This window comes from Scyliorhinus torazame, chromosome 6, assembly GCF_047496885.1.
Source record: "Scyliorhinus torazame isolate Kashiwa2021f chromosome 6, sScyTor2.1, whole genome shotgun sequence".
NCBI classification, from domain to species: Eukaryota; Metazoa; Chordata; class Chondrichthyes; order Carcharhiniformes; family Scyliorhinidae; genus Scyliorhinus; species Scyliorhinus torazame.
The window spans coordinates 106,625,663-106,638,942 of NC_092712.1; the positions used below are offsets into that span (position 1 = coordinate 106,625,663).

The 13,280-nt window shown below is 42.7% G+C and overlaps 1 protein-coding gene across 4 annotated transcripts in view; it reads right to left on the reverse strand.

Annotated features, from left to right (window-relative positions):
• The window catches only part of crot (carnitine O-octanoyltransferase), a 60,049-nt gene that overhangs the window by 12,701 nt on the left and 34,068 nt on the right, over positions 1-13,280 (reverse strand). For all 4 annotated transcript variants that reach the window (XM_072508651.1, XM_072508650.1, XM_072508653.1 and 1 more), the window contains 4 exons: positions 12,684-12,785; positions 10,626-10,709; positions 7,455-7,562; positions 1,607-1,737 (listed from right to left, as the gene is read on the reverse strand). In XM_072508651.1, coding sequence (XP_072364752.1) covers positions 1,607-1,737; positions 7,455-7,562; positions 10,626-10,709; positions 12,684-12,785 — 425 coding nt within the window. The remainder of the gene's footprint in view (positions 1-1,606; positions 1,738-7,454; positions 7,563-10,625; positions 10,710-12,683; positions 12,786-13,280) is intronic.

Genomic DNA, 13,280 nt, shown 5'->3' on the forward strand with positions numbered 1-13,280 from the left:
CAGTTACTTTGCGAAGTTATCACAAAACTATAAACATTGAAGATATTGTCGGGGAGCAAATACTCTTGGATTAAAAAGAAACGTACAATGTAGAAACACTGGTGATATCTCACAAATGCATGTTAAGCCACTTCCCTCACCTAAATCATGCAGCTGAAATTTAAAGGAGGAAAAAACACTGCATTAACCCATGGGTTAACGGGCAGCACGGTGATGCAGTGGTTAGCACGGCTGCCTCATGGCGCCGAGGTCCCAGGTTTGACCCCAGCTCTGGATCACTGTCCGTGTGGAGTTTGCACATTCTCCCCGTGTTTGCGTGGGTCTCGCCCCCACAACTCAAAGATGTGCAGTGTAGGTGGATTGGCCACGCTAAATTGCCCCATAATTGGAAAAAATAAATTAGGTACTCTAAATTAAAAAAAAAAAACTCATGGGTTTAAACTCAGTGGCTTTCACATCAAAGTAGCTAGCAACCTCTTTATTTGCAAAGTATTGTAACACATACAACCTCGCTTCAATCTCAATTTATAACAAAATAACAAGACATTAATTAGGGAGAGAGGGGAATGGTGCAGGATCCTTGCCAATTCTGCCAACATGTTTATATGTTACTCTGAGACAGAGACTCTGCCTTTATATTCCAAACTAGCAAGTCTGGTTAACTCCAGCAAATATTAACAGAAATTCAGCTGATGAAGATTGCAATATAAACTGGACTCAAAACTGTTGCTCATTTCTCAAGACGAGTTCACTACATTACAGCCAGTGGCGTCATGATCAAGTGTAGCATCTGCTTGGCCTTTTGGTGAAGATCTGGTATGTCTCTCTTGTGGGACCATAAATTGGATTCAATGTGAATTGTTTTTTGGGGCAGGCGAGGAGCTGGATTAGGGGTTCGACCCTGTCCACACTCTGAGCCCTGGCTTTGTAACTCAGAAAAAGTAATTTAAAAAAAACAGAAGCAAAATACTACAGGTGCAGGAAATTTAAAATAAAACAGAAACTACTGGAAATACTCAGGTGGTCAGACAGCATCCGTGAAGAAAGAAAAGAGTAAACATTTCAGGTCGAGATGAGTGCTGACGAAAGGTCATCTTGACCTGAGACGTTAACTCTCTTTCTCCACAGATGCAGCATGACCTGCTGAGTATTTCCAGCATGTCTTTTAAAGTATCATTACTTGGTGCAAAAGCCTTCCATCAACTATAGTTACTGTCAGTTGAGGTAACAACGTGTGTGTGCTGGTGGGAGAGCTTGTGACGTCTTGTCGATAGGGATAATGTTTAGTGTTCTCTTCAAAGGAGAAATTGAAATAGCTGAAAAATGCAAAAGCCCAGAAAGGAGTTGCAAAAACTGAGCTGCTCGTCAAGGAGCTTCCCCCAGATCAAGCTTCTGAAAGTCATAAACAAGTTTCTGGTTTGTGAATTTGATTTTGGATTATTAAAGCCATTAGCAATTCTGGATATTTGCATTCAGGCTATCTAGTGCCAATGACCATTATGTGATAGCAATTTGTGTTTTCAGTTTAATAACTCAATGCCTTGCAGTAAAAGTGTGGCTGTGGAATAAATATAATATTTACTCTATACCAGGTCATGATGCTTACCGTCCATGACATCTGTAGTAGGCCAACTGAAGTGCAAGTTGTACAAATATGTCTGGGTGTAGCTTCTTGATTTTGATCAGTGATTTTCCAAATGCAGTGAAGGCATAACTGACAATTTGGACATCCAATGCCTGTAAAACCAAATGAGTTATTACAATCACATAAAATTAATTTGAATCATTTAATACAAAACATTTAAAATATAATTTTTATGTTTCCATTCTAAATGTAATTACTGCAGCTTAGACATGTAGCTATTCCGCCACCTCCTAGTTCTTCAATTCAGCAGGTTATCACAAAACCATGAGCAAGAATTTCATATTTGTTTTTAATGTGCTCATCGAAACGAGGAAGGATATTACGAGAGAAGCCTTCCTATTTTAGACACCCTGCATTAGCAAAAGCACTCATTCCTGGGTCAGATATAACACAGCTAGATTCAGAATAATGCTTTCACCACTCTGCCCAACAATGGAACTCAGCTTCAATTTTACAAAAGCACCTTCTCCTGCAGTGGTGCGATGTTGGTTTCTATTTCACACACCAGCTATTCTCTGGCCTCTGAGTAAGATTAACAATTGTGTTAAACGTTTAAGGCCAAATCCACTAGGAGCTGGATCGGAGGCTGCCCAAACTCATTTCACAGAGCACGCAGAGGAGATCTTCCTCACCTCATTCATCAGTTATTTAGCCCCAGGCTGAGGGGTAAAAAATCACTGAGTATTTTCAATCAGTGTTAACTGTTCTCACAGAATAACAGATTTGTTACAGCACAGGAGGAGGCCATTTGGCCAACTGTGTCTCTACCGGCACTGCAAACGAGCATCATGGCCTAGTGCCATTCCTGTGCCTTTTCCCCATGCCCCTGCACATTGTTCCTATTCAGGTAATGTGCCTCTACCACATTTCCAGGCAGTGCTTTACAGATCCGAACCACTCGTTCTGTGAAAAGGTTTCTTCTCACATCACATTTGCTTCTTTTGCAAATCTCTTTAAATCTGGGCCCCCCCATTCTTTATCCTTTTACAAGCGGTAAGAGTTTCTCCCTATCTACTCTGTCCAGCTCCCTCATGATTTTGAACATCTCTATCAGATTGCCTCTTAACCTTCTTCTCTCCAAGGTGAACATTCCACATCTCTCCAATCTATCCTCATAACTGAAGTTTCTCATTCCTGGAATCATTCTAGTAAACCTCTCCTGTACTCTCTACAATGCTTCCACATCCTTCCTATAGTGAGGTGCCCAGAACTGTACACAATATATTTGTACTCACTTTCACATGGCGCGAGGAGTAATCCAGAGATGACTATATTTGAGGTCCTGCTTGCTACTTTTCTGCCTAGCTCCCTAAATTCTGATTGCAGGACCCGATTCCCCCTTCCTACTTAAATCATTGGTATCAATGTGGACCACAACCTCTGCTGTTCACTCTCCCCCTGAAGAACGTCCTGCAGCCACTCTGTCTCATCCTTGACCCAGGCACGAGGGTGGCAATATACCATCCTGGAGTCACTCAGAAAGTTAAAAGACAGGACCTCAAGGGTTGTAATCTCGGGATTACTCCCTGTGCCACGTGCCAGTGAGGCTAGAAATAGGAAGATAGAGCAGACAAACACGTGGCTAAACAGCTGGTGTAGGAGGGAGGGTTTCAGTTATCTGGACCACTGGGAGCTCTTCCAGCGCAGGTGTGACCTGTATAAGATGGACGGGTTGCATCTAAACCGGAGAGGCATAAATATCCTGGCTGCGAGGTTTGCTAGTGTCACACGGGAGGGTTTAAACTAGTATGGCAAGGGGGTGGGCACGGGAGCAATAGGTCAGAAGGTGAGAGCATTGAGGGAGAACTAGGGAATAGGGACAGTGTGGCTCTGAGGCAGAGCAGACGGGGAGAAGTTGCTGAACACAGCAGGTCTGGTGGCCTGAAGTGCATATGTTTTAATGCAAGGAGCATTACGGGTAAGGCAGATGAACTTAGAGCTTGGATTACTACTTGGAACTATGATGTTGTTGCCATTACAGAAACCTGGTTGAGGGAAGGGCAGGATTGGCAGCTAAACGTTCCAGGATTTAGATGTTTCAGGCGGGATAGAGGGGGATGTAAAAGGGGAGGTGGAGTTGCGCTACTTGTTCGGGAGAATATCACAGCTATACTGCGAGAGGACACCTCAGAGGGCAGTGAGGCTATATGGGTAGAGATCAGGAATAAGAAGGGTGCAGTCACAATGTTGGGGGTATACTACAGGCCTCCCAACAGCCAGCGGGAGATAGAGGAGCAGATAGGTAGACAGATTTTGGAAAAGAGTAAAAACAACAGGGTTGTGGTGATGGGAGACTTCAACTTCCCCAATATTGACTGGGACTCACTTAGTGCCAGGGGCTTAGACGGGGCGGAGTTTGTAAGGAGCATCCAGGAGGGCTTCTTAAAACAATATGTAAACAGTCCAACTAGGGAAGGGGCGGTACTGGACCTGGTATTGGGGAATGAGCCCGGCCAGGTGGTAGATGTTTCAGTAGGGGAGCATTTCGGTAACAGTGACCACAATTCAGTAAGTTTTAAAGTACTGGTGGACAAGGATAAGAGTGGTCCGAGGATGAATGTGCTAAATTGGGGGAAGGCTAATTATAACAATATTAGGCGGGAACTGAAGAACATAGATTGGGGGCGGATGTTTGAGGGCAAATCAACATCTGACATGTGGGAGGCTTTCAAGTGTCAGTTGAAAGGAATACAGGACAGGCATGTTCCTGTGAGGAAGAAAGATAAATACGGCAATTATCGGGAACCTTGGATGACGAGTGATATTGTAGGCCTCGTCAAAAAGAAAAAGGAGGCATTTGTCAGGGCTAAAAGGCTGGGAACAGACGAAGCCTGTGTGGCATATAAGGAAAGTAGGAAGGAACTTAAGCAAGGAGTCAGGAGGGCTAGAAGGGGTCATGAAAAGTCATTGGCAAATAGGGTTAAGGAAAATCCCAAGGCTTTTTACACGTACATAAAAAGCAAGAGGGTAGCCAGGGAAAGGGTTGGCCCACTGAAGGATAGGCAAGGGAATCTATGTGTGGAGCCAGATGAAATGGGCGAGGTACTAAATGAATACTTTGCATCAGTATTCACCAAAGAGAAGGAATTGGTAGATGTTGAGTCTGGAGAAGGTGGTGTAGATAGCCTGGGTCACATTGTGATCCAAAAAGACGAGGTGTTGGGTGTCTTAAAAAATATTAAGGTAGATAAGTCCCCAGGGCCTGATGGGATCTACCCCAGAATACTGAAGGAGGCTGGAGAGGAAATTGCTGAGGCCTTGACACAAATATTTGGATCCTCGCTGTCTTCAGGGGATGTCCCGGAGGACTGGAGAATAGCCAATGTTGTTCCTCTGTTTAAGAAGGGTAGCAAGGATAATCCCAGGAACTACAGGCCGGTGAGCCTTACTTCAGTGGTAGGGAAATTACTGGAGAGAATTCTTCGAGACAGGATCTACTCCCATTTGGAAGCAAATGGACGTATTAGTGAGAGGCAGCACGGTTTTGTGAAGGGGAGGTCATGTCTCACTAACTTGATAGAGTTTTTCGAGGAGGTCACTAAGATGATTGATGCAGGTAGGGCAGTAGATGTTGTCTATATGGACTTCAGTAAGGCCTTTGACAAGGTCCCTCATGGTAGACTAGTACAAAAGGTGAAGTCACACGGGATCAGGGGTGAACTGGCAAGGTGGATACAGAACTGGCTAGGCCATAGAAGGCAGAGGGTAGCAATGGAGGGATGCTTTTCTAATTGGAGGGCTGTGACCAGTGGTGTTCCACAGGGATCAGTGCTGGGACCTTTGCTCTTTGTAGTATATATAAATGATTTGGAGGAAAATGTAACTGGTCTGATTAGTAAGTTTGCAGACGACACAAAGGTTGGTGGAATTGCGGATAGCGATGAGGACTGTCTGAGGATACAGCAGGATTTAGATTGTCTGGAGACTTGGGCGGAGAGATGGCAGATGGAGTTTAATCTGGACAAATGTGAGGTAATGCATTTTGGAAGGTCTAATGCAGGTAGGGAATATACGGTGAATGGTAGAACCCTCAAGAGTATTGAAAGTCAAAGAGATCTAGGAGTACAGGTCCACAGGTCATTGAAAGGGGCAACACAGGTGGAGAAGGTAGTCAAGAAGGCATACGGCATGCTTGCCTTCATTGGCCGGGGCATTGAGTATAAGAATTGGCAAGTCATGTTACAGCTGTATAGAACCTTAGTTAGGCCACACTTGGAGTATAGTGTTCAATTCTGGTCGCCACACTACCAGAAGGATGTGGAGGATTTAGAGAGGGTGCAGAAGAGATTTACCAGAATGTTGCCTGGTATGAAGGGCATTAGCTATGAGGAGAGGTTGAATAAACTCGGTTTGTTCTCACTGGAACGAAGGAGGTTGAGGGGCGACCTGATAGAGGTATACAAAATTATGAGGGGCATAGACAGAGTGGATAGTCAGAGGCTTTTCCCCAGGGTAGAGGGGTCAATTACTAGGGGGCATAGGTTTAAGGTGAGAGGGGCAAGGTTTAGAGTAGATGTACGAGGCAAGTTTTTTTACGCAGAGGGTAGTGGGTGCCTGGAACTCACTACCGGAGGAGGTAGTGGAAGCAGGGACGATAGGGACATTTAAGGGGCATCTTGACAAATATATGAATAGGATGGGAATAGAAGGATACGGACCGAGGAAGTGTAGAAGATTGTAGTTTAGTCGGGCAGTATGGTCGGCACGGGCTTGGAGGGCCGAAGGGCCTGTTCCTGTGCTGTACATTTCTTTGTTCTTTGTCTTTGTTGTCATGTTTACGACCACAGAAACTATAAACTTAAGAACCAGATACTTCTTATAAGTGTGCATGGTCTTAACATTGGCTGGAATGTCAGAAATAACAAGCAAGACAATCTTGATCATCAGAGGAGCTGATGCAAAGCCTTTGGATTTAATTGGCATATTATATGGTGTAACTAATGTTGTGCTTCTACTATCAATTCAACATTTTATTCAACTGGAAACAGCCTAGCCCACTTTCCAAAGTAAGGGTTTTAAAACGCAAGAGGACTGTGAGTACAGCTGTTGTGACCTATTGAAATAGGTTTCATAACATAAATAAGGCTGAATCAGTGAGCACACTCCTAATTCAACAATCATATTTTCATTTGTGATATCCTGCAAAAAGGTCAGAATGTTAGCTAAATTAGTACGTTGGAAGAGAATAAATACCTCAACTAATTAACCTGTACAACACCAATCTAAAATTAATTTCTGAGTGAACAGTTGGTTCAACAACTTATATAGATCTTTAACGTAGTAAAAACTTCACAAAAGCACCATCAGACAAACATGGTACCAAACAACAGGGATATCAAGACATGATCAAAAGTTTGGTCAAAGAGGTAGGTTTAAAAGGAATGATTTAAAAGGAGAGGATGTACAGAGATTTAGAGTAGGAATTCTAGAGCTAAGACCTAGGAAGCTTAACACACGACAGCCGATGGTGAAGCGCTGAAAATTGGGAATGTTTAAGAGGCCATAGCTACAGGAATAGAGAGATTACAGTCAGCTGTAGGGCTTGAGGAGGTTACAGCGATAGGCAAAAGCAAGGTCATGAAGATATCGTGACACATCATGAAGATATCGTGATCTCTTCTGGATCCTAGTGTGGCCCACTTCTTCTATGGCTGGTGCCTTTCCTGAAGCATGAAGAAAGCCAAAGTTGTACGAGAAACATCAGACTAACATTGCATTTTTGTCCCCTACATTTCTTGGAAAATAAGTTATGTGCTTGTTGGAACATAGGTGTATATAGCTCACCTATTTTTACAGAACTGACTCTTACCTGCTTGTAATACTGCTGCTTAGCTTGATCTATGCCATTTAGAACCCTCTGATCCAACACAAAAACCAGTTCCTCTGGCCAAGCCAGGCGACGTACCGCAGTTGATCCCTGAGAGAAATGTTTTATAATAATGTAGATCATGATTTCAGATTAGAAGCTGTGTAGTCAATTTTTAGTGACTATCTACAAGTAAAATTCAATATTATTTCCTTCAGTTTATAAGCATTTTATGTGCCTAAGCGGCTTTAAAAACCATTTTGGAACATAAGCAGAATTCTAATAAGTGCTTCAGACTAATCAACGTTTGTTCCCCTGATATATTAGCAAAAACTAGTTTGTGCCATGAAAGTGATATTATTGGTAGCGATCAAGCTTTCAGGTTACTAGTTAACAAAGGCACAGGCCTAAAATCTGTTAGTGAAAATAAAAGATCAACGCTTGACCGGTTCTTAGGGTATTCCCCATCCACTATTAAGGGAAGTTGTTAACATTACATAAAATAAGTAAGTAAATGCTTCCATTAAAATAGCACCTGGAAACGTTTCCAAAAGATAATAAAGTGCTTTCCCGCTACTATCATTGACAATAGTTCTTATGGTTTGGAAGTTAATGGAGGGAAGGGAACATGTTCTTAAACAGCAGAAAACGAACCAATGCAAATTTATTGTAAGCTGAATACAACTGGAAGCACCTCTGTTCAAAGTTTATCCCGTAAGAATCAGTGTGTGTCTAATAACATGTCTAAGGATAATTTCCAAATAATTTTCACAAAATAACAAAACGATTCTAATATTTAGAACATAGAAAAATACATCACAGAACAGGCCCTTCGGCCCACGATGTTGTGCCGAACTTTTGCCTAGATTAATCATAGATTATCATAGCATTTACAGTGCAGAAGGAGGCCATTTGGCCCATTGAGTCTGCACCGGCTCTTGGAAAGAGCACCCTACCCAAGGTCAACACCTCCACCCAACACTAAGGGCAATTTTAGACACTAAGGGCAATTTATCATGGCCAATCCACCTAACCTGCACATCTTTGGACTGTGGGAGGAAACCGGAGCATCCGGAGGAAACCCACACACACACGGGGAGGATGTGCAGACTCCACACAGACAGTGGCCCAAGCCGGAATCGAACCCGAGACCCTGGCGGTATGAAGCAATTGTGCTATCCACAATGCTACCGTGCTGCCCTGACCTTTGTCCAACCTAACTTACTCATGCAGGTGGCAAGACTCTTTGGCAAAAAAAAAAAAAAGGTCCAACTCAAGAAGCAAAAATATTTAGCTAGACAAAAAAAATAAAATCACCATTCTTGGGTCATTATGGAGTAGAAAGCCAATCATCTCAAAATTTTCACAGGAGTGTTCAGCCTGTAGTTTTGTTTTATTCTTTCATGGGATGTGGGTGTCACTAGCAAGGCCGGCATTGGTGACCCATTCCCAATTTCCCTGGGACTGATTGCCTTGCTCAGCCATTTCAGGGGCAGTTAAGAGTCGACCACATTACTTTGGATCCAAAGTCACATGTAGCAAGACCAGATAAGGACAGTAGATTTCCTTCACTAAAGGACATTAGTGAAGGTTTTTACAACAATTGATGATAGTTTCATGGTCAACATTACTGACACTAGCTTTATGTTCCAGATTTTTGAATACACATGTCCCCAAGGCATTAATCTGTGCCTATGGATTACTCGCCTAGTGACGTTACCACTGTGCCGCCATTTGATAGCACTTGAGAGGGTGCAGAAGAGATTTACCAGGATGTTGCATGGGCTGGAGAATTTTAGCTATGAAGAGAGATTGGAGGGATTGGGGTTGTTTTCCTTGGAGCAGAGAAGACTGAGGGAGGGGGGCATGATTGAGGTGTATGAAATTATGAGGGGCATGGATAGACAAAAAGAAACGTTTTCCCTTGGTGGAGGGTTCAATAACCAGGGGCATAGATTTAAGATTAGAGGGAATGTGAGGAAATCGGAAAGGTGGTGGAGACAAAGACCCTCATAACATTTAAGAAGCATTTAGATGTGCACTTGCAATGTCAAGGCATGTAAGGCTTTTACATAGAACATACAGTGCAGAGAAGGAGGCCATTCGGCCCATCGAGTTTGCACCGACATTAAGCCCTCACTGCCACCCTTTCCCCATAACCCAATAACTCCTCCTAATCTTTTTGGACACCAAGGGCAATTTATCATGGCCAATCCACCTAACCAGCACGTCTTTGGACTGTGGGAGGAAACCGGAGCACCCGGATGAAACCCAAGCAGACACGAGGAGAACGTGCAAACTCCGTACAGACAGTGACCCAGCGGGGAATCGAACCTGGGACCCTGGCGCTGTGAAGCCACAGTGCTATTCACTTGTGCTACCGTGCTGCCCATAGCAGGCCATGGGCCAAGTGCTGGAAAATGGGATTAGAATAGTTAGATGGTTGTTTTTGACCGGCGCAGATACAATGGGCCAAAGGGCTTTTTCTGTGCTGTAGACCTCTCCGACTCTATGACTAGACTGAAGGTGACTCGGGTTGAGGTGGTAACAAACCAGCGTTGATGTATAATTATGCACCTGCATTTAGTTTCCAGCAGTTGAAGGAGGAAAGGAGTTTAATGGCAGGATGTCAGTTTTTTTTAAACATTCGATTTGCCTAAAATTTAACAGTACTTTTTAGCTACTGCCTTCAAACAAGATCAGCAACCAAAACAGGAAAATTATCCACATCGTCATGCCTATCATACACTTATGTAACAGTTCTCAAATTATTATCACTGATATTTCCTAAATACAGTAAAAGTTTTGATACATCATAAAAAGTGGTTATATCAAACTGGAAAAAATGTCATGAGAATTATCGCTGTTACAGGCACAAAAATTGAACTTAATATTATACCAAGTACAACTGGTGACAGACACAAACAAAAAGGGAAAGGTTGGAAATACTGAGAAGGTTCGGCATCATCTGTGGAAAGAGGAATAGAGTTAATGTTTCAAGGTGATAAAATGGTGCCAGAACAGATGAAAGTCTTCGACCTGCAGTGTAAATAGTTTCTCATTCCACAGATGTGGCCTGACCTGCTGAATATCGTCATCATTTTGGTTTTTATTGCAGATTTCAAGCATGTGCAATATTTTGCTTTTGATGAAAGACCCACATTGTTTTCTTACCTTCCATTTACCTTCCACCGACTTGATAGTCTGATCAATGTAATAACACAAGGAAACCATGACCATGGCATCATAAGGAGAATGCTGCGACAAAACAGAACAAAATAAACTGTCTTGACACAATAATGTTCAGCCTTTTTGACATTACTAGAGAATTGTTTGAATATTGCTGAAAAGAGACAATGTGTACAATGTTGCCAAAGTATTTTAATCTTGCACTCATCACGACAAATGCAAGAATGCCAAATTTCCAAGAACCACAACAATTTATACCACAGCGTTAAAAGGGGTTTTAATTGGCTGGCAAGTCAACTCTGGCGGAAGTGTTGCCACTGAGACAGTAATGATGAACAATAGTCTCCCCATGCTCTTCGTTAATTTTTTTTATAAAGCAAGGTTTGTGTTTGCAGAGAACCAAACCCCTGGGGGTATGCTTCTAGCAAGTGTAAATGAGCCAAATTGCAAAGTTGACTGGATATCTTAAATTGGTTGTTGGTGTGTAGTTATTGGTGCACTCAGCAGGTGTTGCCCAATCACAGAATCACATCGAACATGTGATATTTTGTCTTGGGTTTTGCAAGTGCAGGCTAGTTGAGTGTAGTCTATACTCTGCATATTATGAACAGTCAGAGGAACATGTTGCTTGATTCGAGCAGCCAAAAGTATGTTTTCCTATCACACAATTGATCAACATTGTATGAATCTCAGTGCCCGTGCAATGCCAAGTATGTAAGGCCAACAATTGGCCAAACCAAATCTGATCGGAGTTGATTTAATTTATTTATTGTCACGTGTACCGAGGGACAGTGAAAAGTATTGTTCTGCGTACAGTCCAGGCAGAATGCTCCATACATGAATACATAGAACATACTATAAATAGAACTATAAATACACAATGTAAATACATAAACATAAGATATCGGGTAAATCAAACCAAACAAGCTTCTATGCCAGGTGGTTCATCCAGTTTTAGTCTCCTTTTTTTGAAATAGATTTTTGTATTAATTTACGGGATGTGTCCATCGCTAGCTAGGCCAGCACATTATTTCCCATCCCTAATTGCCCTTCAGAAGGAAATGGTGAGTTGGCTTCTTCAGCTGCTGCAGTTCCTGTGGTGTGGGTACACCCACAGTGCAGAATTTTGACCCAGCCCTAATACAACTCTGTGGCTTGGTAGGCCTTTACAGAGGACAGTTAAGAGCCAACCACACTGCTTAAAGCATGGAATCAGACAAAGACGAGACCAGGTAAGGACTGTAGATTTTCTTCCTAAAGGAGGGACAGTGGCACAATGGTTAGCACTGCTGCCTCACAGCACCAGGGACCCAGGTTCAATTACTGCCTTGGATTACTGTGTATGTGGTGTTTGCATAAACCCCCCATGGCTGCGTGGGTTTCCTTCTGGTGCTCCGATTTCTTCCCACAGTCCAAAGATGTGCAGGTAAGGTTGATTGGCCATGCTAAATTATTCCTTACTATCCATAGGTCAGGTGGGGTTATGGGGATAGGACAGGGGAGCTGGCCTAGATAGGGTGATCTTTCAGAGGGTTGGTGCAGACTGATGGGCCCAATGGCCTCCTTCTGCACTGTAGGGATTCTATGATGCTATGAAAACTAGAGGGGCTTTTATGACAATCTGGTCATTTCATGATCACCATTACTAAAGCAAGCTTTTTATTCCAGATTTATTGAAATAACGGAATGCTAATTTCTCAGCTGCCATTTGGGATTCAAACACCTGTTTCCAGATCATTAGTCCGGCCCTCTAATTACGAGCCCGGTAACAACGCCAATATACTAATTTGAAAAGGTCTGATGTTCTGAAGCTGTCCGATTGGTAAACAGTTCGAAATACCAATGATTCCTCTGACAGCATCTTCCAAACCTGTGACCTCTACCACCAATAAAGGTGAAGGCAGGAGGAAACATGGGAACACCAGCAGCTGCCATATCTGCTCCAAGTCCCACATGATTCCAAATTGTGAAGTTCCTTCACTGCCTAAGAAATCCTTGAACTCCCTACCCAAAATGTAGGCATATATTTTCTTGTTCACTTACATCACAGTTTGAACCGAAAGTTCCATTGGCGAAACTGAGGCAGTTGTATGACTTGTCACCCCATCGTATAGTTGGGTTTCCAGTTAGTGCCGATAAACATATCTGAAAACAGTAAACAAAACATAATATTGGCTGCTTCTTAATGCATACACAATATATCCAAATATTATATCTGCTAACTCAACGAAAAGCCTGAACAAAAGAATGCAAGAAATCACAAGCAAATATAAAAGTACAAAAAACAGACAATACATAAAACCCCTAACAACTGACTGTGACTGACTCCTTAAAAAAGGAAATCAATGGTTACCAACTGAGATGGAACCTGTCTACTGACCTCCGATGGTGAATTTGACTTTTTCTCTTTTTCATTACAAATGTATACGATAGTGATGCGCTGTAATCACAGGCAAGTAATCAAAGACAAAACAGTGCATGATAAAACAAGATAGGGCAGTGTACTACATCAGGAGATATTTGGACAGCTTACTGAATGCTTGGCCAGAGGGTGTTAGTTTTAGGAGCGCAGTGAAGGAGAAAAGAGAGGGAGAAGGGCGAGCAAAATCTAGGGTGGGAATTCCCAAACTTTGGGCTCAG